We start from the raw sequence: 26,904 nt of genomic DNA on the forward strand, positions 1-26,904 counted from the left end.
TCCATGGCCTTGATCCATTTGGCTTTTTCAGCACTATTCATTGCTTCCTTGAAGTTTCCAGGTTCATCAAACAAGATTTTCTCAGCCACACACAAAGCATAAAAAACCATCTCATAATCTGAATACTTTTCTGGCAGTTTGATCTCTCTTCTTGGTCTATCTCGGGCTAGCCTGTAAGAAACAACAGATTTCTGAGCATTTGAAGACATTTGTGGGTCTCCAGTGTCTGATCTAGCAGGGGAGTTCTGACTCAGATCATTTGCTTCCTTATCTGGAGGCTCCACCTCCATTTCAGATTGCTCTGCAGCCCTCGTTAGTTTAGCATCAACATATGGCATCTTGGATTCATCAAAAACCACATCCCTGCTCACTATAACCTTTTGAGACTCCTGACACCATAGTCTATAGCCCTTAACACCATCTTGATATCCCAGAAAAATACATTTTACAGCCCTTGTATCAAGTTTCCCTCTTCTGACATGTGCATAGGCTCTACATCCAAAAGGTTTGAGCCTACAAAAATCTGGTTTCTCTCCATACCATCTCTGATCAGGTATAGCAAAGTCTATAGCAGATGAAGGGCACTTGTTGATCATTTTTGCAGCAGTTAGGACTGCCTCCCCCCAAAATTTCTTAGGCATTGCAGATGACAGCAACATACATCTTACTCGCTCTAAAATGGTTCTGTTCATTCTTTCCGCTACGCCGTTTTGCTGTGGGTTCCTGGGCACTGTCTTATGTCGTTTAATCCCTCTATCTTTGCAAAACTGATCAAAGTCCGCAGATAGAAACTCAAGTCCATTGTCTGTTCTAAGACACTTGAGTGTGGAGTTCTTTTGCTTCTCAACTTCTGTGTGCCATTCCTTGAAATATCAGAAGGCCTCTGACTTCTCCCTGAGTACATACACCCACAATTTCCTAGAGAAGTCATCAATCACAGACATGAAGTACCTTCCTCCACCTAGACTTTGTGGCTCCGTTGGTCCCCATAAATCACTATGGGCATAATCCAATGGGAGTTTGGATGTGTGCTTTCCCTTTGGAAAAGGTAATTTCTTTCCCTTCCCCATAATGCAATCTTCACACTTTTTCATAGACTCTATCCCCTGACTTTGAATGAGACCTTGTGACTGCAGCAGTTTAAGTCCTTTCGTGCCAACATGCCCCAGCCTTTTATGCCATAATTCTGCCTCATCCCTCACTGCCACATTTGCTTCCCCTACTAGAACCTCTGCATCAACATAATAGAGACTTCTATTCCGGACTGCTGTCAACAAAACCTTAGAGTTTCTGTAAATTTGCAAATCTCCATTTAAAGATCTGAATTCACAGCCCTTAGATTGTAGAACTCCCAGGGATATCAAGTTTCTTTTTATTTCAGAGATCAACCTTACATCACTCAAGTTTATAATAGATCCATTCTGCATCCTTAACTTGATATTTCCAACTCCCTGGACCAAGCAAACTTGATTATTTCCCAACAAAACAGAACCCTCTGATGGCCTTATCTAATCAAACCATTCTTTGTGAGAGCAAATGTGAAAACTACAGCCAGAATCTACTATCCATCTACCCCCTATGTCATTTTCCATGACATTCAAGGCATGCACTTCCTCTGTTTCTTGGACGACGTCGGATGACCCTTGACCTTGAGCTTCCTCTTCTTGCTTCCTCTTCCAAGAGTAACAATTCTTTTTGAGATGCCCGGGTTTCTTACAATAATGGCAGGACCTCGTTTCTTTCTTTTCATCCTTTTCTTTTGCTTTCTGAGGTTGAAACTTGGGAGCTTTGCCCTTTCCTTTTTGCTTAAACTTCTTGATGTTGAGCACATCCCCAGAACCTCCCAAAGTACTTTCTGACTTCTGCAGATCCTTCGACTTCAACGCAGATTGCACTTCAATAAGACTAATGGCCTCCTTCCGTCCATATAGCATAGCATCTCTAAGATGCTCAAAAGATTTTGGAAGGGCATTTAACAAGGCTATTGCCTTATCTTCCTCCTCCATTTTGGCATCAACATTCTCAAGATCATCCAATATTTTGTTAAACTGATCCAATTGATCCCCAATAGCTCCATCATCGGTAAATTTAAAGGAGTAAAGTCGTTGTTTGAGGTATAACCTGTTAGCGAGGGATTTTGCCAAGTACAGCTCATCGAGCTTCTTCCAGATTTCCGCAGCTGATTTTTCCCTCGCAACTTCCCTCAACACCTTATCATCAAGATTCAAGATGATTACGCTCCTTGCTTTCTTCAAGATCTCCGATTGCTTTTCAGCCGGCTTCTCCGCTAGCTTGGTCGAATCGAGCGCATCATCCAACCCTTGATGCGTGAGCAGAGCTTCCATTTTCACCTTCCACAAGCCGAAATCGTTCCTACCATTAAATTTCTCAGTCTCGTACCTCGCCATCGCCATCCTTCGATTTCCCACAGACGGCGCCAATTGAAGGTTTGAAAATGGCGATTAAGAACAAAACAGAATGAAATGAACACCGGGAATTTACGTGGTTCGACGTAAGTCTACATCCACGGAAGAACGAGCACACACAATCTTTATTTCGACCTTGGTGAATACTGAATGTTACAACTGGAAACGAAAAGAACAATACAAGAATCTAGAACAAGAAACCAACAATCGCAGGCTGATTCTTCGCAGCTAAGATGAACTCTCAAGGATCGATTTAGCTAATCTATTTTCTCTTGCGAACTGAACTCCTCTCTTTTTTTCCCCTTTCTGTTTTGTATTGAATAATAATAAGATCCAGCAATCCACGGCCCAGATTGAATCTTATCTCTCCGCGAATGTCAGCCGTTGGATCAAAACATTTAACTCAATACTCCACATATCTGTTGGTCTCAGGTTCGATTCATTTTGAGGCCACCAAAACCCAACACTTCAGGTGTTGGCGCCCTCCGTTTATTTTCTTTCCCAACAGTATTTTCTTACTAGCCATTCGGAGCGGATCTCTTAATCCACATTCCCTACTCCATCCTTAATACACACTCACAATTTAATAAAATAATGTTATATAGGGTTTAAATGTGGCTGCCTTTTCTATTTCCACCAATGAATCCAACCATTTTAAATTAATACTAATGGCTAATGGTTATACAAGACTATTTATATAAATGTGGCTGCCTTTTCTATTCCCTAGTATTACCCCCGTGCTATGCATGGATCAAAATAATTTCAAAATATTTTTTATTTAGATTATAAATTAATTAAATAAAATTAGAGAGAGTATCATTATATGAAAATAGTAAACAAAAATGTATCATATATAATAAATATAGGTCAATAATATATAGTACTATGAAATAATTAATCACATATACAATATTTTATTGTTAAATGATACTCTCTTCGTCCCACAAGAATATGCACTTTCCAACTTTCCAATTTAAGAAACTCTTTTCACTCTAATGAGGTTAGACTCACTCTCCAACAATAGTTTAATTACTTTTTCTCTCTACCTCTCTCTTACTTTACCAATTTTGTATTAAAACTCGTGTCGAACCCAAAGTGCATATTTTTTTGGGGACGGAAGGAGTATGAGATAACCCCTAAATATAGTGACCCTATACACTAAAAACCCAAACCTTGAAACCTAAATCCTAAACCCTTAACTTCAAAAATATACTCATCATAACCAACAAATGAGCAAAAAAATCAATAAAATTCTCCCTCTGTCCGTTCAATTTTACTTTGTTGATCACTTATTCTATTTTGGGGATTTTAGATCTGCATTCGATATCTTACACTGGGTCGGCCTACTTGATAATCCTTACTGATAGTGAAGGTTTTTTTACCTGAATCTTGCCGGTAAATATGTTTATATGCTCATATCAAGAAAAGTGTTTTACAATAGGGCTATGTGAACGGTACACCAAAAAAAAATCTTGCTTGCATTCATCCAAGCATCTATTCACCCAATGGTATTATCTATTGGAGCCAAAGTAGTGTTTTGTTGAAGCTAGACTTGTTAAAAAAAAATTTAAATATAAACTAACATCAGTCAAACAAAGAATGATCTTCCAAATAGGATTTAAAACGGATAGTTTCATTTCACCTTCATCTCAAAAACACATACACACCTCACTTTGATGACCGACGCAGTATTGTTAGGCTGTTCATTAAGGAATGCGAATTCCATATTGAAAATATTTTTTCTTGTTGGAGAAAAATCCAATAATTTAATAGAAGCTAATAAAGTTGTTAATAAGAAAATAGCAAAAACATATTTATAGGCAAAAATATAAAGAAAGTATTCGTGTAATCATGTAGTGTAATAAATGACACAAGTTTTTGTGTAATATTAGCGTATATATTGCAATTTGGGCATGTCATAATTATTGCTACATTAATTCTAATTGACCATAACCGACGAACACTTTTAAAAATTCTGAGGAAGACGAAGGAAATTGTCTAATGACGGCTGCATAGGACTAAATTCTCATCATAAATTCCCATCACCATATATAACAGTCCAATTATATATATGATCATGATTGTAACCAATTAACCAATTTAATAATTTTTGTTTATTGTGTTTACATCCTTTTCATAAAATAGTTATGAAAAAATTCCAAAACTCCCCATTTATAGAATAAACGAATATAATTAAAATTCTTTTTAAATAACATAGATACATGCACGTCTTCTATAAAATAGAAAATCCAATTAACCATTACAATATTAAATTAATATAAAAATAATTTCAGAAATATTATGATCAAAACTAAAAATATCTCAACATATTACATTTTATAAAATTAGAATTTTAATTATAGTATGATTTTGAAATACCAAACCTAAAAGTTCAAAATTGATAGTAAGATTAATTTGAATATTCATTTGGATATATTTATGGAGCTAATTAACAATTAATTCTAAAAGTTAATTGTAGTAATGTTTATAATTATGCTCAATTGCATAAGTTAATTCCTCTTGACATATTCGAAAATTTAATACCAAACCTATAAATTAAAAAATTATCAATTTTTAACTATAATAAAATTCGAACATTCATATGGATATAATTATTGAATTAATTCATAATTTTAGAAAGTAATTACTCCATTATAAAATCTTTATCACAATTATGTTCAATTACGTGCGGCCGGTCATGTGTCCCACTTAAATGGAAAAAACACAATTAAAAATTTACAATAGCTGTGAAAAAAAGTAAAAAAGAAAATAGTAAGTACATTTTGTGTGGAGTAATATATTATACGTTTATAGAGAGATAAAAACAGTAATTATCTGAACGTTTATTATTAAAATTTTAGGTTTATTATTAATGGGATGGTGTGGTTAATGGAGTTGGAGTATATGATTCCAAATTAATCGTAATTTAATTTTAGTAAGATTTGAATATTCATTAGGACATATATATTGAATTAATTTATAATTATTTCTAAAAGTTAATTATAATAAGGTTTGTATCACTAACTAAGCTCAATTACATAAGTTGATTTCTTGAATATGTTCGAAAATATAACAAAATATTAGCTTGAATGTTCATTTTGGTAATGTATCTTTAAATATGGCTTCTTCCCCGGATGAAATTTCTTCATCTTATTTGCAGAGCCTTCCTCCACTCATCTTTCATTCAAAACATGTATTTCGCTCACTTTCTCTATCACAAAATACACTAATAAAATGAAAACGCAATTTTCATAATATGAGAATATTTTGCTTTTGCTAAAGTTCAACCACCTTAAAGGGACGATATGGGATGCGTTTTGCAACACCATTTGAACTATTTTCAACATAAAAATGAGTGTTGATGGCGATCCTCACTTGCTTCGCACTCGTGACCGATGATGGGTTGTGCCTTTTTTAGAGTTGCACACTCATTACACTCTTTAGCCGAGTCTAAACTTGCAGCCTTCATAAAGAGATGAGAGTTCAAAGAGTGTAAAATATGCATTGATTTTGATGGTATTTATAGAGATTCGCTTGTACTTGTTTTATAAGGTTATGAGTCTCTTCTTATTCCTGTCTAAATTTTTTTGACACTTAAAATTCTTCTGTTAATTAGGAGTATTGAATATTATAGAATGATGAGTCTAAAAAACGTTTATTCTATTGTTATAAACAAATTGTTTTTTATGCTATTTACTCTAATGTATGCCATTAACTACACCAAATTCTTCTTAATGTTTCCTATCACTAACGTATGCCATTAACTACACCAAATTCTTCTTAACGTTTATTCTATTGTTATAAACAAATTCTTCTTAATGTTTCCTATCACTAACGTAGGCCATTAACTACACCAAATTAATTGTGTAGACGAAGGGCCCAATTTAATTTTATAATTTTAATTAAATAAAATAAGAAACCATAAAAGGTGTTCTGTTCTATTTTATGCTATTTACTCTATTACATCAAATTAATTGCGTAGGGGAAAGGTCTAATTGGATTTATAATGTTAACTGAAGAATTACTTTATATAATTTGATCATCAAAGAATATAAGAAATTATAGCATATTTTCACGTGGCAGATGCTAATTAATTTAATTTCATTCTAGTGTCAAAAATTGTGATTCCATAAATACCCTCAAAACTCCCCGTGGAACTAGTATCACACCCGTGCTATGCACGGTCCACTTTATTCTCTTCAAATATGAAATATTTTTTTGAAATAGTAATAAAATTATATAGAGTCTAACATTATAATTATAATGTATTTAATAATAAATATAAATAATACATTTGATTAAAGTAATGAATTTTATTAAAATAAAGTTGCGATATACAAATGATAGAGCTTATAATAATTTGTGTCACAAATTTGAGATAATAAAATTTTATTATGTAATTAATATTGAAAATTGTACATAAATATATAAAAAAATATATGGATGTAGTAAGTTTAAAAAATAAAATCAGTGTACATTTCCATATTTTTAATAAATATGACCATAATTTAAAATAAATTATTTGTATTTTATTCATATAATTTAATATGTGCATTTAACTTATAATGTAATCGATTGAGCCACAAAAGTTGCAAGTCAGCCAACGTTTAAGTCAACCAACGTTTAGTTTACTTTGACTACTTAAATAAAAACATGAAAATTCAATTTTCTTGTAACAACATTATTGATTATGCGTTAAATTATTTACCATTAGCTATTTAAAATTTTTTCAATTCATCACCTCTTCTAAAACCCTTTCACTTCTCTCTGTTACTACACGAACCTAAAAAATCTTTTCACCTCCGAAACCTTTTCATTTCTACTTCCCCAAAAATTACAATGATATTTAATATTATAGAGGTTTGATTAGTAGTGGAGCACTACTATTTAACTTTAAACTTTTAAATAGGTAATTAATATATCTTTAAAAAAACTTTATACTTACACCTCTCAGTTTAATTTATTTTAAAAATCCTTTTCATTTCTACTTCTCATAATTATCACAAAACTAAATAAAATCTTATTATTATTATTATTATTATTATTGTTATTATTATTATTAACATCGTGATAATCATCTAAAAATGCAAAAATTTAACATATTTTCTTATATTATTGTAAAAATGTATGTATGTTCGCAATCATTTCATCACATACATAACCAATCTGCATAATCTCCTCAAATGACTTAAAATTAAAAAGCATTTTAATTCTATGAAAATATGAATTAACCATTGAGTTATAATTGCAGGAGCAAGTTTACGTTGCAATAATTTAAGATTGCATTGGTGAGACACTTCCTAGTCGAGCTTCATTTTATTGCAATATAGTGACCCTATACACTAAAAATCCAAACCTTGAAACCTAAATCCTAAACCCTTAACTTTAAAATATACTCATCATGATCAACAAATGAGTAAAATATCAATAAAATTCTTCCTCCGTCCCAGTTCAATTTTACTTTATTGATTACTTATTCTATTTTGGGGGTTTTAGATCTGTGTTCGATATCTTACACTGGATTGGCCTACTTGATAATCTGTTTATATGCTCATGTCAAGAAAATGCAATATTAAATTAAAAGAAAAACATGATGACATTCTTTTTTTTTTCCTAACATCAATTTCATAAATTAAAAATGAACTGACACTCATTAATATTATTAATTGTCAATCAATCAACGATTCACCTATTAATTTCATTAATTTTGTGCATCTAATGTTATAGCAATTTTTAAATATCATATTTATGTTAAACGGCTAAGCTAACTCCTTAATAATTCTTTCGAGACCATGATATTATCCAACTACAATAACTTTATAAATTAAATAATTTAATACAATTTATTTATTAATTGTATTTATATATTACATATACTAAAAATTGAATACAAATTTCACTAACTTTAAAGTAAAATACATTAAATATACTATTAAAATAGCTAACATTATTATATAGTTTTATTGTTCTTTTAAGATCCTGGATAATCACAAAAAAATGAAGATAAAAGATATAAAAATTTAATCTTATTTTACAATAATGTAGATATTAGCTAGAATCAAATGTGTAGAAAAATTATACTTATTTCATAAATATTGCCCTTGTCGCTAGTAATTATTTAGCCCTAACGCCTTAACTTTACTTAATTGCATTTACTCCCTTGCATAAAATTATTATTCAAAACATCCCAAAAGTTTCTATAAAATACAAATCCAGTTAAACATTGTGGAGTATTAAATTAATATCAGAATAATTAAGAAAATATTAAATTTAATCAAAACTTAAAAGCATCTCAACACATTTTATATAAAATTCTTACATCATGCAAATAAATACGTATAATTATATATACCAAAATGAAGAAACCAATGTATAATCTCATCTGTACATGCAATTTATTATAATTATAATTTCAATAGGTATAGTTCCAAAACCTTTTGCACGTCCCTTCATTTAAAGCCGATTCACTTCTCCTGATAAATTAAAAGATATTAAATTTTTTTTATATGCCTACTTTATGAAATGAATATTCAGTTTATAATTTCATAATATATGTATTCAAAAGTACTCATAATAACATTTTTGTTATTTCGATGCACGGCTCAATATATTTTCTTCCAAATTGTATATAATATCAAATTATTATGCATCATAAATATGAAATGAAAATTCATACATTATTAATAATCCATAAATATTATTTTAAATCTTTTAAATATAAAAAAAAACCGGCAGACATACATAAACTATAATTTAAGATTGCACTGATGAGATACTTCCTAGTCGAGCTTCATTTCATTGCAATATATTGACCCTATACGCTAAAAACCCAAACCCTAAAATTTAAATCATAAACCCTTAACTTTAAAATACACTCATCATGACCAACAAATTATCAATAAAATTCTCCCTTCATATTCTCGCCATATTTATGTTAGAAGACTCTTAAATAAATTGACAATCATCAATTTTAATGTTTAAGATTAGATATGCCAAAATCATCCATGTTATTTTCCTTTAAAACTATTTTATTTTTTTCAATTTTTATTAAAGAATTCATAATGTATTTATAAAGTAAGCTTCATCTAGATTATATTTTTGTAATGTCCATTTATTAAAGAAATACACTTTTAATTTAGTCGATGATGCAATTATGGACAAAAGTTATAAAACTGCATTGTTTTGACTTGCGTTTTTTTTTGTTTTCTTTTTTTCATATTATAGTGTATATTTATTAAAAAAACAATAGAAAGTATTTTTAAAATTGGAGTATGAAATAATAATATTTTGAAGAAAACATTTAGTCATCACAAGTCAATACTAAAAAAGTGATTCAGTTTTAATTATTTCATGAACAAATAAAAATACAAAAACAATAGTGTTGTTAAAAACTCAACCAAGACTTTTAATAAGTGTTCCAAAATTATTACTCTTCATAATTAAAATTTATCGTTACCCGTTATTTTATTTTTATTTGAGTGAAATATTATTCCAAAGATTGCTTATTTAATATACGTCATTGTATAACATTTTAATAGTTTTAGTAAGTTAAAACAAACAAAAAAGTTTATCCGCCTACAAACTACTACCTTTTTTTATCTTTCATATTCTTACCATGCAAAATTTACCACCACCGTCACCTCTACGATACCATGGTTGCCCGCTTGGCTTCCTCCAACACACGTTGCCTTCGATCTATATATCTCTTTTCACGACGGAGATATTGGACATGACACTTTTTTTGCAAAGATTAATTACAAATGTATAACAAAATAAATTAAATAAAAATAAAGATATATATAAAAACGAATGTGTACTCGATGATAAGATGTTAGAATATGGAATACTTATACATGAGGCTAAATACATGATTTGAGTTGTGATATCCATCTACACCCCATTCTTAGAATATGGAATACTTATACATGAGGCTAAATACATGATTTGAGTTGTGATATCCATCTACACCCCATTCCTTTTATAGGCACAAGGTGAGTATATGAAGAATCATAGATTTATATCACTATTAAACAGCCATTAAATTAATGGTGGTTACAAGAAAATGGAAAGCCAAGAGATAAAAGTATTGAAAGTAGAAATTAATATTATAAATGTTAAAAATATACTACTTATTAAAATGACATTTTGGTTAATTTTCTCCAAACCTTCCACTTCCCCACTTAATTTTATAATACGTGCATTCAATTATGGGTGGTATTTGTAATTTGTAAATTAAATTAACATTGATGATTTAAAAGAAACGATTACGATATATGAAAGTTGCTTGTAAAAATTAATCAAACGGTGCATGGCTGTATTAAGTCAATATTTGGAATACTATGGACATCAATATTGGAATATAATAGCTTTGAAACAAATAACTGTGGACATCAATTTCATCACGTTTCAAATTAAAAACGGTAAGGCTGATTTTGTTTTTAACTGCTTTGCACCAATTATATTTAAAATTATACCAAAGTATTACATAAATTAAAATAAATTATAATGGCATTCTTGTAAATATTTCCAAAACTCCCCTTTTATATATGTATAGATAGATAATGTTATAATATGTAAGTGATGGTCAAGTGGTGGTAGTATTATTTTATTAAGACCATTTGACTATCACTTACATATTATAACATTATTTTATTAAGTTGTGAGAGTGTATATTAAGAATGGAGTAGGAGATCCGCTCTGCTAACCATTTAACTAAATTTAAACTTTTTAAAAAAACTATTGGATTTGAGTTCAGTATAAACCTAAAAATAAATGTTTTTCCCAAAAATAAAAAATGGATTGATTTTGAAGTACTATTGGAACTAATTACCTATCTCATTTTAGGTTTTAGTGTACACTTACAAATGGTCTAACGATTTACTTTTAGGGAGGAATGATACGTGATTACACTCCCTCGTTTGACGCACGTTATTCATTTTGATTTATATATTTTAGTTTGATTTTAATTTCACAAAATAAAAAAAATTAAAACTTATTTGTTATTTTATTATTTATTTAAAATTATAAAAAAAATGAACAAATTGAGACTTTTATGAATGTTGTGAAATTAAAATTTTAAATAATAGTATTTTTTAATCTTTTAGAATCAAACTAAGTATATAAATCGAAATGAACAACACTACACATGCGTCAAATCAGAGTGGTGCTCACATAAAGAGTTTACGAAAGGTATGTTGAATATCATTCATCTACTTATAATCCATGTTTAGTTGATTATTTATGAAAAAGTAATATGATTATTTATATTATTCTCTCTCTAACTTACTTTTTCTCCAATTTATCTATTTATACTATTATTTTTTTCAAAACGAGTGCGGAAAATAAAACGTCTCCTATTAACATGGAACGACAAAAGTACTTATCTACCAGCATAATGGGGTAGTGCAAAACTAAATATATCTTGACGTTGTGTTTATGCTCCCAATGTCGATAGAAAGCCATTGATTAGTGAGCGATGACAGATAAAATCAGAAAAGTTTAGCTGGAGTCGGATCTAGGCGTTAACTAGTTAAGCGAAAAGTTTGGCTAGAGCTGGATCAGGCGTTAAGAGCATGCACAACGGTGCTCTTGGCAAGAGCACCGTCCGTGCCGTCGGCAAGAGTGCGCCTGTGCTCGCCGCTGTGCTCTTGCCGACGGCACGGCCGTGTTCTTAGCGAAGAGCACGCCGACGTGGTGTCTCCTGATTGGGAGATGATGCCAATCACCCCATGCGCGATTGGATTCGTTTTTGATCCGTTAAATTTTTTTATATATAAAATTCATAAAAAATCGAAATAATCCAAAAAATATATTTTTTTTTTTGGATTCCCAAAAATAGAGCTATTTTTTGACCCTTTTTCATATTTTTTTTTTATCCCATTCATCATTCTTTTTTTACATCAAATTATCTCTCATTCATACTTCTCTCATATTTTTTCATACAACTCACCTTCATCTTCCTCTTTTTAATTTTATGAATTTATTTATATAATTTTTTTAATAATTTGTAATAGTATTTCGGATATTTTTAATGCATTTTAATATTATGAAAATATTTTTAGTAATTGAAATATTTAAATTGAATAATAGAATGGAGGACCCTTGAACATGCTCTTGCGGAAGAGCATGGATATGGGTGTTGTGCTCTTACGAAACAGCAGAGAATTAAAAATGAGTAAAGGTTGGTTCTGGATCTACATCCGTGCTCTTGGCAAGAGCATGAATATGGATACTCTAACTAGTTAAAAGCGTTAAAAAGTGAAATAGGAAAATTGACTACTCATCGATATATGCTCGTTTGAGCTTCTAATTATTTTAGAGATATTGACATCTAATATCATGAAATTTTCAAAAAGTTGGGTTTTTCTCACGAATTTTAAAATTGACAATAATATCACGAACTTTATCCCGGATTTATTTTTTCCCACGAATGAAAAAATTCATGTTACTTTAATAGATTGAAGAACAATTTTGGAGGGTGTGCTTCAAGAAAAACTATCTTTAAAGATTGAAAAACTTGAAGCTCTCAAAATTGTTGTCGAGAAATTACGAAAAAAAATCCGTATCATAATATTATTTGTCAGAATTTTTTCATTTGTGGAAAAAAAACAAACTCAAGGTAAAGCTCGTGATAATATTTGCCAATTTTAAAATTCGTGGAAAAAACGTATTTTTTAAAAAGTTTTATGATATTAGTTATTTTATGAAGTAATTATCCGTCTGTTTGCTTATTTGATAAATAGACCCCTCTATATGCGAACCAATTTTTTTCGGCTAGAATTATTGATTCCACTTAAATTTTTGTTTCATTTCCATTCTTGTATCCCAACAAAGCCAAATAAATGATCTTTCTAATTTTTTTACGAAGTAATTATGCGTATGTTTGATTATTTAATGAATAGATTCTTGGTCGTGATTAATTGCTAACTTTATTAAATTGCTATTTTTGTTAATTTATTAATACTTAATATATTAAAAATGTCAATATATAATTTTGTTGACATTTCAGTATACTTTGTTGACATTATGTATGGACATTTTAATGTCATCGTGTTGACATTTTAAAAATACTTTGCATTGATGAACTAACAGAGTTAGCAATTAAAAAAATTTAGTACACCCTCCGTCTCAAGGTAGATGTCGCACTTTTGTTTTTAGTTTGTCCTATAAAAGATGTCACATTTCTTCTTTTGGAAAAATTCCCTCTCACATCAATTATAAAATTATATTTTCTCTCATCACTTAACATACAAAATAACATCTCTTAAAATCTTATACCATTTTCCAAGTGTGACATCTTCAAGAGCAACTTGTTGGTTAGAGACTTCGTCATATATACACCTTCCAACTTCCCTCAAATGTCCGATGTGGGATAGGTTTGTACTAACAAACCTCCCCCTCAAAGCGAGACCACATCGAAACACATAATGAGCTCCGACTCAGACGGATCGTCGGCCCCACTCAAACATGGGTCTCGCAAATCGGACCAGACCCGACGCCAACCTGGCTCTGATACCACTTGTCAGAATTGTCGGCGTCGGCAAACATTAGTTTGATATTGTCCGTTTTGGATCAAGCCCGCACAGATTTGTTTTTGGGTCACTTTTAAAAGGCCTCAAACTAATTGAGGTTGGACAGGAACGAAGGGAGTATTATAATTCACCTCTTATCCCTTTATATGCTTTTCGGATAGAATGATTGATTCGACTTAAATTGTTGTTTCATTTCCATTCTTGTATCCCAGCAAATCCAAATAAATGCATATAACTATATAAGTAAATACTTTCTCCATCCACAGTTTAATCGACTATCTGTCCATTTATCTAAAAACAGTAAAAATAACATAATTACATATCGTGTACGTATGGAAATAATAAAATGTGATACCCTGCATCATTTGCTAATTAACAAATAGATTAAGGCATTTTCGGAAAACAAAAGTTATATAGTGCCTCTGTTCTTAAAACAAAGTCATAGAAAATTTTGAAACGACATGAGTTTTAATGCGCGACTGATAAAGTAAAAGAGTTGGAAAAAAAATGAGTAAAATAAGAGAAAGAAAGAAAAAAAATAGTGAAAATTTTGAAACGGCATGGATTTTAATGCGCGGCTGATAAAGTAAAAGAGTTGGAGAGAAAAATGAGTAAAATAAGAGAAAGGAAGAAAAAAAAAAGTGGAGGTAGTGTTATAGATTGCAAGGTCCACTTCTCAAAATAGAAAGTTTAGAAAATTTCTAGTATTTTTAAGAGACGACCCAAAATAGAAATACTCCTTTGGTTCTGCTGTAGTGGAAGCGTTTCTTTTCGGCACGAGATTTAAGAAAAATTGTGCTAAGAGCATCCGCAGCGGTGAAGAGGCGCCTGCTCGTCCGTCCGTGCCAGCGGCACGACGCTGCTCTTAGCTAAGAGCACGTCCGTGCCGCTGAGCAGCACACGTGGCGTCGCCTTATTTGCCAACGGCATAGCCGTTGGCTTATTTAGTTTTTTTTAAAATGCGAAATTAATTAAAAAAATGTTTTTAAATAAAAAAAAATATTTTCCCTTTCCCAAAAAAATATATCCATTTTCTCCCCACTTTTAATTTATTTTTCAAATTTTTTTTCCCCAAAATTCACATTTTCATCTATAAATACCCCCACTTCAACACAAAAAAATCATATTCTCATCTATTCTATCGTCATCTACATTCTCTCATCTTTTTTCCTCATACTCTCTCATTTAAATTCCCACCACACTACACAATGTCCGGCTCCGGCGATCACCCCTCCGATAATCGCGGTTGGAACCACGATTGGTTCGACTCCGAGGCCGGATTTAGTCCGGAAACGCAATTTATTGCCCCTCCTCAAACCCAAGGTTCGCAATTTTTGGGTGGCTACCGTCCTTACCCGGTGCATGACCAAAACGCCTTCGGGTTCGGGTGGGCACCCGAACCCGGATCGGGAGGGAGCAGCAGCTCTACTCCTACTCCTACTTCTATTCCTACTCCTACTCCTCCTGTTCGTGGCACCCGCACCCCGTACACTCCGGGTGAGATGATGGCGATGTTCAAAGCCTACTTGGCAGTCTCCAAAGATCCGGACGTTGGCACAAACCAAACCAGGGATACGTATTGGTGGCGTATCACTCGCCTTTATAATGAAACCCGGCCGGAGGGAACCATCCCTCGCAATGAGAGTATGGTGCGCAATTGCGTCTACAGATGCAACTTAGCAATCGGTAAGTTCCAGGGGTACTTCCAACAGGAAGAGCGGGCAACGGAGAGCGGCACGAGCGAGCTCGACATCATCAGTGTCGCCTTGGCGACCTACCAAAGCTTGGAGATGATACCGTTCAAGTACCTCGATTGTTGGCAGGAGGGGCGCCGACATTCGAAGTATGGGGGCGGCATAGTAGCATCCTCCTCCAGCTCCTCTAGCAAACGGTCGAGGTCGGTAGTCCTATCCGACGGCGCCTCCGATGATGTGGCTACCCAGCTTGCCGGAACTAACTTGGGTAGCCTCGACGCTAGCCCGAGCAGTTCCCGCCGGCAGCAAGGAAGGAAGAAGGCGATGGCTACCCGCCGTCGCGCCCCAACTCCAGCCGCCCTCGCCCCCGGCCCCGCCCCAGCTCCCGGTCTCTTTGTGCCTCCTCCGAACAACTCGTTGTGGACCCTTTTGGGTCAACTCTATTTGAACGATACGTCTAAGATGACTCCGGATCAACTTGCAACACATGAGCAAATGATCCGGGGTCTCAAGAGGCAATTGGGGTTAGAGGAGTAGTCTTCCACGTGTGTAATTTTTAATTTGTAGGATTTTAATTATTTATTTATTTTATTTTCTAGGATTTTAATTATGTATTTTTATTTTTTAGTATTTTAATTATGTAATTTTTATTTTTTAGGATTTTAATTATGTAATTTTTATTTTTTAATGTATTTTTACAATGTAGAAATGTTTTTAATAATTGGAGTATTTAAATTGAATAATAGAATGGTGGGACCCTTTAACTTGTCCTTAGCTGCTCTTAGCTAAGGACAAGGAGTAAAAGTGGGTCTGGGCCTACTTCCGTGCTTTTAGCTAAAAGCACGGATGAGGATGCTCTAAATGAGTTAAGTAAAAGAAGAATAAATTAAGAAATGAAAAACATAAAGAGATGAGGAGAGAATAAAATAAAAGAGAATGGAGTAATTGACAAGAAATTTGTTGATTTTTAGTTAGTAAAAATTAAATCACTCACTTCATTCTATGTCACATAATAAAAAAGACAAAGTGACTCAACTCCTATCAAAGAAAAAAAAGAGTAATTTTTATTAATAAGGGATGGAGGTAGATAAGAATAGGACCCACTTAATTGGCCAATTGACCAATAGTAGAAAAGGATGCTTAGCCCATGGTAATAGAGGAAAACCACGACCACCAATAACAAAGTCTTGGAATAAAAGTTGACCATTGAAAACCAAGAGCACCATTTTCTTCCGCCCCACGCCACGCCACCACCTGAATAGGAGACAGGCTTACTATTTATAACCCCCAAATCTAAGCCCCCTCCTCATAAAAAAAACACAAATCCACAAATCCAAATCCGAATCCAAAAAAAATGCACAAGGCGTCCTCCTCCTCCTTCCTCGGCCCCGACGGCCTCGACCTCTCCAACTCCTTCTTCACCCCAATCTCCGGCACCGCCCCCGCCACCTCCCCCCGCCGCAACACCAAGATCACCGTGGTCGGCGTGGGCAACGTCGGCATGGCCATCGCCCAGACCATCATCACCCAGGACCTCGCCGACGAGCTCACCCTCGTCGACGCCAACTCCGACAAGCTCAGCGGCGAGGTCCTCGACCTCCAGCACGCCGCCGCCTTCCTCCCCCGCGTCAAGATCAACGCCTCCCTCGACTACACCGCCACCGCCGACTCCGACCTCTGCATCGTCACCGCCGGCGCCAGGCAGAACCCCGGCGAGACCAGGCTCAATCTGCTCCAGCGCAATGTCGCGCTCTTCAGGCACATCGTGCCGCCGCTCGCCAAATTCTCGCCGGATTCGATTATTCTGGTGGTTTCTAACCCCGTCGATGTGCTCACCTATGTGGCGTGGAAGCTTTCTGGGTTTCCGGCGAATCGGGTTCTCGGGTCGGGTACCAATCTGGATTCGTCGCGGTTTCGGTTTCTGATCGCCGATCACCTTGATGTCAATGCGCAGGATGTGCAGGTTAGAAGTATATTTCTTTTAGTATTTTATTATATATTTTATTTGTCACTTTTTTCGCCATCTACTTTATGCAAGTCATTGTTAATGCATTTTAAAGTAATGTGATTTTTAAAAACGGTAATTTGCCTAAATTTCTAAACTTTCTTCAAAATTTGGTTTACAAACGACTTAAAAATTCGCCACTAAATTATTAGACTATTAATTTGTTTTGATTTTGAACTCAAATATTGATTTGTTACTCCCTCTGTTTTCTAAATATATGAATTCTGTTTTCTAATATATGAATTTTGGAAATGAAGCTAGTTTTAAAATTGGTAAAGTAAGAGATATTAATGAATAAGAAGAGATGAAGAGAAAAAATAGTGGAATTAGTATATTAGATTGTGGGGTCTATTTTTTAAAATAAAATTTTTTCTACTTTTAATAAACAGACTCATAGGGAAAGAATTTATATTTTAGGAAACCGATGTATTATTATTTTGCAATTAATCATGATTTTGATGCTAATATATGTTCATGACTTACTTACGTGACATTTTGAACGTTAACCAAAACGAGTTTCTATTTTAAGGATCGAACAACATCATATACTTAATTAAACTAATTAAATCAAACTTATTTTTATTAGATTATGATTTATATTAAACTATATTAGATAAACTAATTAAATCAAACTCTTTTTATTAGATTATGATTTATATTAAATTATATTAGATGCAAAATTAAAATAAATTAATAATTTGTTAATTTGTAGACTAATTTTTAAAATTGATATGCAAAATCTGAATTTTAGTGAAAGTTAAGAAACTTAAAGTAAATATCTCTTTTAAAAATGTAACCAACAAAGGGAAGCGAAATAGTAGTAACTTTTTCTTTGGTTTATCAAAGAATGTTTTTATTTTAATTAGACGACGATTGTGGTAGTTCCAAAGTGATTGAGTAGTTCATTTGTCGGGTATTGCATATACCACCGGCCACAAATTGGAAATTGATCTAACCTTTATTTTATTTTCACTTTTTCATGAGAACCACGTTAGGTGTCCACTAATGTGGTTCATCCCACTTCCTAATATATTTTGATCCTCACCTACTCTGTCCCTCTCTCTCTCTCTCTCGAACGATTTACTGGTTATTTCTTGTCGATATATAAGAGTTAATCTTGTCTATGCTATAGAAATTGAGGGTTTAATGCACATGACACTGTTTAAGTGTTAGAGCACATTATTATATTCTTCCTTCGTTCTTAAAAGCATGAACTATTTTCTTTTTTGTCCGTTCCTGAAAAGTACGAACTTTTTTGTTTTAGAAATCCAACTATACTGCTAAAAATGTGGATATCACTCTCCACTGACACGATTTCCACTATCATTTCTTGACATTTCTCTTACTCGCCAATTATGCATTAAAACACATGTCAAACCAAATGTTTACATTTTTAAGGGACAGGGGAGTATAAAAATCTTGTGATCTGATTGTTAATTCTTGATATTTACATCGTTTGTTAGGAAATGTGCGTTCGATCTAGAAATGTCAGTCTGTTCGATCTAGTTACGTGAGAAACATATGTCTTATAGAGTAGTTCATTCATAAATGATCCATGTTCTGCTTTAAGTAGTCAATATTCAGTAATTGGAAGTTATGATTTATTGCCGAGTTATGATTTATTCAGTATCAACTCCCCTTGATTTGTAAGATGTCATGTAATCAAAGTAAATCAGTCAAAACTAGATGTTATTTTCCAATAACTAACAAAACCAATATGTGCCTAGGCCTACATCGTTGGGGAGCATGGTGATAGTTCAGTTGCACTGTGGTCAAGCATCAGCGTGGGAGGCGTACCGGTTCTAAGCTTTCTAGATAGACAACAAATTCCCTACGAGAAGAAAACGCTTGAAAACATACACAAAGAGGTTGTGCAAGGTGCCTACGAGGTCATACGTTTGAAGGGCTACACTTCTTGGGCAATAGGCTACTCAGTTGCAAGCTTGGCTCGTACGTTATTGAGGAACCAGAGAAGGATTCATCCCGTCACTATTCTTGCAAAGGGTTTCTACGGTATCAATGGAGGTGATGTGTTCCTCAGCCTTCCAGCTCAGCTTGGCCGGAGGGGTGTCTTGGGCGTCACCAACGTGCATCTTACTGATGAGGAGGTAGAGAAACTCAGGAACTCGGCTAAGACCATTCTTGATGTCCAGAGCCAGTTGGGGTTAAAATGAATGAATCATGTTTTGATGTTTTAATTTCATTGTTGTAATGTTTCTATCTATGTACTTGACCTTGAGAGTATTATGAATGCTGTTTTATTTTGCATAGATGGATATATGGTAATGGTGTGCATGACCAAGCTCATTTCTTTGAAGATTTGTTGCCATGTATTGGTGTGATTTACTCTTTGCTAGGAGAATTCATCCCAAAAGATTAGTCTATTAAAAAAGAGAGTCCATTTTAGTTTATAAACTCCACACTAATAGTTCTTATTGTCGATGCAAGACATTGGGTGTGAACACTAATTAACACTATTTTAGACAACTTGTAAGCTCCCAATATCTTACATGATCTCGACAACGAAGCGCAATTCAGTTAGTAAGACGCTTCTCCTTTAACCAATAGGTTGGAGGTTCGAGTTATCATGTGGAGTAAATGGGGAACCATTGTTGATCCTCTTATTGTGAGGGAAAAAAAAAAATCTTACATGATCTCTAAACAATTAATAAGATATAATATGTCAATAGCTTATAAGTTTTTAAAGTGCCAGAATAATTTGAGTATAGTTGTTACCCACTTACAGAGAAACTTCTTAAACAATTGTGTTTGGAGTTTTTAAGCTGAGTCAGAAAGCTCTAATAACTTCTCAAAAAACTTATATTCTATTTTAAGGATTTTATAAACTTAGCCAACCACACCGAATAAATTTATAACCCTAAATTACTTATTAATTGTTTTAAGGAGATGTAAACTTAGCATAAGAACATATTACAGTAAAATTATACTACTAGCTTTTTAGTCATTTAATTATAATATATTTCAGAGGAGTTTATAAGCTCAGTAAAATACTTTATTCTGTAAGAAATCGATGGAAATCCAGTCATAGATATCAATTTCAAGCTTTCCTATAATAAAGTCCAAGTGTTTGAAATAGTGTTATAAAAAGTGAAACTTTTTCAGTAGAGAATAACATGTTTGAATAATTATGCAGAGTGAGGACACGTTTTTAGAAATTGATGCATAAATCATACTGCTAATTACACGCAAAATCAGAGGGGGACCTGTATATTCTTTTCTTGTATTCTTTCTGTCCGAATAAAATGTCATACTTTTATTTTTAGTTTGTTCCAAATAAGACGATACATTTTTATTTTTAGTAAATTTTTCTACCCAATTAATATGTCCACCTATTTTTTCTCTCACCAATTATATTCAACTCTTTTTCTCTTTTTATTTAGTACTACACCCACTCTTTCTTTCTTCAATTAATCAAATTAACCAACAATTCCTAAAATCTCATGCTAACTAAGAAATGTATTATCTTAACTAGGATTGAGGGAGTACTACAAATTGTCATCTTAGTCGGGACTGAGGAATTACTACAAATTAAATAAGAGGGGGACTGTATATTCTTTTTCTTGTGTACAAGTTAGAAATTTTGGGTATAGAAATGAACTTAGTCAACCATTATATTACCCAAAAAATATAATAAAAATAGTATATCGAAAATGGACAACAAAGAACAAAAAATAAATTATAAAACTGAAGCTAGAAAACCATTTTAGTAGCTGATTCATCTTCATGTAAACGAGATAGTCACCTATAATATTCTTTATATCCGCGTGTCATCTCCAAAGAAGAATAACTTTTTCTTGTTAGTAGCAGCACCGTTGACCGAATGAGCTCCAAAGAACTACAAGAGGCGAGGGCAGAGCTTCAACAATAATGATTCAATGAGCTTTCGTATGCTGTATGAATGTAGAGAATGGTGTGTTGAAATTAGACTTATCAATTGGCTGACCTGGCCTGGGCCCGGTGATGGCCAGTCTAGGCTTGACCCAACGATGAAATGAAGCAAGACTAGGGTAATTAGTTGAACCATGGGTTCTAATAGGACCATTCTGTAAACCCGAGTCCAATCGAGCCAATTAGGTAAGCTATAAGAAGCAAGACTACAACTTTGACAATGAGAATGCAAAGAGCTTTCATATGCTATGAGAATGTTGAAAATGGTGTGTTGGAATAAGACTTGTCAACTGGACCTACCCAGCCTAGGGCTGGGGAAAAATACCGAAAAAATGATATATCGCTCGTATCGTATTGAAAAATATCGAAAAATTATCGAATTTTTGATATATCGTAATTTTCGATACGATACGATATCGTATCGTAAGTTTTCGATACGATAACGATATGAATTTCCTTATATCGCGATATATCGTTTTATATCGAAAATACGATATATATCGAAAATTTTCAATATATCGATATTTTCGATATATATCGATATTTTATTTTCGATATATATCGATATATATCGAAATTTTCGATATATATCGATATATAACGATATATCCATACGATAACGATATGAAATTTTTTTATATCGAAAGTTCGATATATCGAAACTTTCGATACGATAACGATATGAAATTCTTTCATATCGATATTTTCGATACGATACACGATACGACGTTTTCGATACGATATATCGTATCGACCCACCCCTAGCCCAGCCTAGGCTTGGTGTGGGGCCGGTCTAGGCCCAATCCATTGGTGATATGAAGCGAGAGTCATTGGTTGAATTAAGCTACAATTGAATTAAACAATATCTTTTGGTCCAAATTTAATGATTCCGTAAAAAATTAATGGTTAACCTCATTTTGAGATAATTGATGAGTTATATATAGACAAAAACATCCTTGTATAGGACAAAAGCTAACACGCTTATCATGTGTAGGACCAAATTGGTTTTATATGCAAATGCAGGGGACCGGTTTTGGACTTTAAAATGCTATTGCCGTCATTTTTTACGAAACTATTAAATATGAACGAAAATATATTGTGTATGACCAAAAGCCAGTTAATGTATAAGACCAAAATATTATTGAGCCAATGTACGAGACCACTTTTAAAATTTAATTAGTCTAGTCTAATGCCTACACAAGTCCCAACCAAATCCACATAAATGCAACATTTAATTTTGACTGCATTCAATTTTTTTCTTATAATTTTTAATCCAAGATGTAAAAATGATTGTTGTGAAATTTATTTTTAAAATGTTACTCATCTTGGTATTCAAAACCTAGTATCCGATGAGCAATTATAAGATTTTAAAATTTTATTATTTAATTCATATACTTTGAAATTTAAAAATACAATATCTACTAACAAAAATAACAATATAGTTCTTTCTAGCACTTCTATTAAATAAAGAACTAAGGAAAAATCATGGTTGTACAAAGTTAACAAATGAACTTAAATACTATATAAGTTTAGATTTGTTGGAAATGAGACATAAATGTTATTATATGTCTCTTCTCTAGTTAAGTCATTTCCGGTTGATAAGTTTTGCTAACCCAAAGATTAAAACTTGAGTTCGGAAAGCATATTAGAAGATCTATAGTTGAGAACAAAAATCTTTATGCAGAGAAGTAAGCGTTTCGATTCTTTAAATCTTGACACTATGATTTTCCGTCCATATTATTTCATTAATTATGATTTATATTCGTTTTACATTAATGAAATGTGTTCATGCAACTTGTTTCACTTGCACAAGAAATAGTCTAATAATCACATATATATCTAATTTGCTGATTTTATTTATTTTGCAAAATCTTCCACTATAAATCCCAATACTACATAGTCTAATAATCACCTAAATATGATTTATATTCGTTTTACATTAATGAAATGTGTTCCTAGCATGCAACTCGTTTCAATTGCACAAGAAATAGTCTAATAATCACCAAAATATATCTATTTGCTTATTTTATTTATTTTGCAAAATCTTCCACTATAAATCCCAATACTATGACCCAAAATTTGAGAGGTTGAAGGTTCCCAATAGTCGCTTGAGGTTGAAGGTTGCTAGCGAAAAATGAAAGACAAACAAAGGGACTGGGCAAGCATTAAAGTGAGATCTAGCCTATGTTTATTCTTCCTATGAATGTCATGTTACACTTGGAGCTGTTGGGTTCCACTAGATCTCGTGCATCCTCTCATTGATAGTGATTTACTCCCTCGGTCCAGGAATGGGAGGCTCTGTGTGTTTGACACAAACGTTAAGAAATATAATGGAAAGTGGAATAGTGGATCTTACTTTTATATACTAATTTTATAATAAAATATGAATAAGATTAGTGGAATACGTAATTCATTACCAAAAATAGCATAAAGCAAATAAAATATTTATTGGTAGATGAACGAAAATGACAAAATGAAACGATTATTGATGGACAGAGAGTAGTTTACATAATGCAAAATTGGTATCAATGGTACGAAAAGGCATTTGTATTTATCATGGTAATTTCGAGAGTTGAAGGACACATTTCTTTTTGTAACAATGACTAAGCCGCGCACATGGTTATGTAAAATGGTACTCCGCATAACAAATTCTAAAACAATTAACTAAAAAGTATGATTATGTAAAATGGTAACGTAGCAAAATCTAAGAGCACTCCCAATGGTGCCGGCTAAAAGTTGGCATTTTTTCTCCGTCTATTGCCGAGTTATCACCGACCAATGGGAGAGGTCTGCGAAATTCGGCGACTTTTCCTCCCGTTTTATCGCCAACCGGCGAAAAATCGCCGGATTATCGCCGAATTATCGCTGACCACTGTGGGCGATAATTCGGCGATAAATATATTTTTTGTTTTTTTTGTTTTTAATTTCCCCCCTATAAATACACACCTTCTCTTCATCGAGTCACGGTGTCTCAACCGAGTCTGAGTCCGCCGGCCGGGGTGTACCGTACAACGAACATGAACGGTTCAAGGCGTTCATGGACATACACCAGAAGGAGGCCCATCGAGCACTACAACACGATATGATCGAAGAATTGTGGGTAAATAGAAACCGCGCCCACCGCCCTTGAATTTTTGTACTTTGAATTTTTTTTTCCATTCCTGTACTTATTTTTTTTATTAATTTTCGTCGTTGTAATGTTTACCCATGTTTAATACAACGAACTTTATTACTATTATTTGTTTTGTCTTATAAATTAAATTAGCTAGCTTTATTATATACAAAAATAAAACAATTAAATTAGTGATGATGTAAAAATGAAATGTTGAGTTAGGGAGAAATAAGGGAGAAATAAGGGAGAAACCATTGGAGCAGTTGGCTAAAAGTTGGCTAAAAACTGGGGATAAATTATGGTGCTGATGTGGCAGGAGTTAGGGAGAAATAAGGGAGGTTTTAGGAAAACTGTTGGAAATGCTCTACTCCAGTTATTTCTACTTTCCAAGGAGCTATGTGAAATCATCAAGTGGTTGATTATCTCACCAAGTTCGTTTTAGTTAGATATTATCTTCGTCTTTTAAAAATAAAAGCTATTTTTATTTTGGGCCATCTCTTAAAAATATAATTTTTTTAAAACTTTCTATTGTAAGAAATGGACCCCACAATTCACTAACTCTATTTCCACTACTTTTTCTCTTCATTTCTCTTACTTTACTCATTTTTCTCCCCCTCTCTTATTTTAATAATTGTGCATTAAAATCCGTGCCATTTCAAATGTTTCTATTTTTAAAAAACGAAAATATTATCGGACAAAATGAGCTTGTGAATTTCAAAAAGTAGATTCCCTCTTGTACCTTAGTATATCCACACTAGTTGTGATTCACTTCCAGCAATTGGCAATTGGCAATTGGCAATTGGCACAAAAAATGCTCCAAAAACATTTTATGTGTTAGTATGCATTGAAATTTGCACGCTCCTCGCGAATTCACGCAATAGATTTCAGCCATCCCGACCATAGTTAGGATGTGAAAAACACGATTTTTTTTTCCCGAACATACTTCTAATTAATTTCATAGTTTTTGTTTTATTTCCTTTTGGGTCGCTAGGGTTTTCTAGCCGCTTATAAATAGTGGATGTCTTTGAATGCTGTTTCTGATTCATAAGATTATTTACGTTTTACCGAAACTAAGGTTTTACTGATTACTCATCAGTTCAGTTATTCTTTTACATTTTTTTTTCAAACTATTTGCATAATTAATTTATATTAAAAATATTTAACCACATAATATTACATGTAATTACCTACCAACTTATTAAATGTCTGAATATTTGGTATTTATATTTTTGAATCCAATTTTAAGTTTTAAGGATTGAAACTGCATAATACTCCCTCTATCTCCTATTATATGTCTTAATTTTTCACTTCGGTCTGTTATTATAAAATTGTCTAGCTTCACTTACAATACTCCCTCCGTTCCATAGTAATAGGAGCGTTTTTCCATTTTCGTCCGTTCCATAGTAATAGAGTCATTTCCCTTTTTAGTAAAAGTCAACACATTTTTCCACACCTACTTACTCTCTCTTACTTTTTTCTATCTTCATCTCTCTACCTTTTTCATTTTCCACTTTATTCTCTATTTACTTAACTCACCTAACACAATTTTTCTTAATTTCCGTGCCGAAAAGTTTTGACTTCATTACTATGGAACAGAGGAAGTATTATTTTTGCTAATGGACCTAATATTTCGCTAACTCAATTCTACTAACATTTTAATATAAAACTAATACTAAATAAAAGTAGGACTCATATATCACTAATTTTTCTAACTCACTTTCTTTTATAGTATTTCTTAACTCACGTATCGAATTAAAGAGGGACATGTTAGAAATTTGGGCATCCACATGACTAATTTAATGTGTATGGCTATCTTTCAGTTGTCCAATTAAAGTGATTCAATAAAGATTAAAGTTTGGGCTTAAAGTGTATTTATTTGTTATGAAAATAAGTGTAGATACCATAAAGTGATTTTCTATTTGATGAGGGACCGAATAGAAAATAAAGGGGTTTATATTTAATATAAATATAAGCTAGGGTTATGGTCCCCAAACGTCAGAAGAACATTCGATATCTCTGTATTCTCTCGGCAGACTTATTGCGAAGAATGTCTCTGATCGTTTGGAAGATCTATAGCCGTTGCAAAGCAATTCCAGCAATTCCACCGTTTCAATTCGTTATGGATCAAGGTACGCTTCCGCTCTACAGTTTATGCTCCTTCTCCATCGTTCTCGGTTAATCATCGTAGAGAGCTTTATGTAATTGTTCACTCAATTATTCCAACAAG

At 32.9% G+C, this 26,904-nt stretch overlaps 1 protein-coding gene across 1 annotated transcript; it reads left to right on the forward strand.

The window, feature by feature from the left end:
• The first annotated feature begins 16,915 nt into the window (after positions 1-16,915).
• Positions 16,916-19,926, forward strand: LOC125191666 (Lactate/malate dehydrogenase family protein). Its single transcript, XM_048089058.2, has 2 exons — positions 16,916-17,614; positions 19,384-19,926. Exons 1-2 carry the CDS (start codon positions 17,006-17,008, stop codon positions 19,828-19,830), a joined length of 1,056 nt encoding a protein of 351 aa, XP_047945015.1. The 5' UTR covers positions 16,916-17,005; the 3' UTR covers positions 19,831-19,926.
• The last annotated feature ends 6,978 nt before the right edge of the window (positions 19,927-26,904 follow it).

This window comes from Salvia hispanica, chromosome 4, assembly GCF_029641045.1.
Source record: "Salvia hispanica isolate PSC_SH4W2 chromosome 4, Shi_PSC_v1, whole genome shotgun sequence".
Taxonomy (NCBI): domain Eukaryota; kingdom Viridiplantae; phylum Streptophyta; class Magnoliopsida; order Lamiales; family Lamiaceae; genus Salvia; species Salvia hispanica.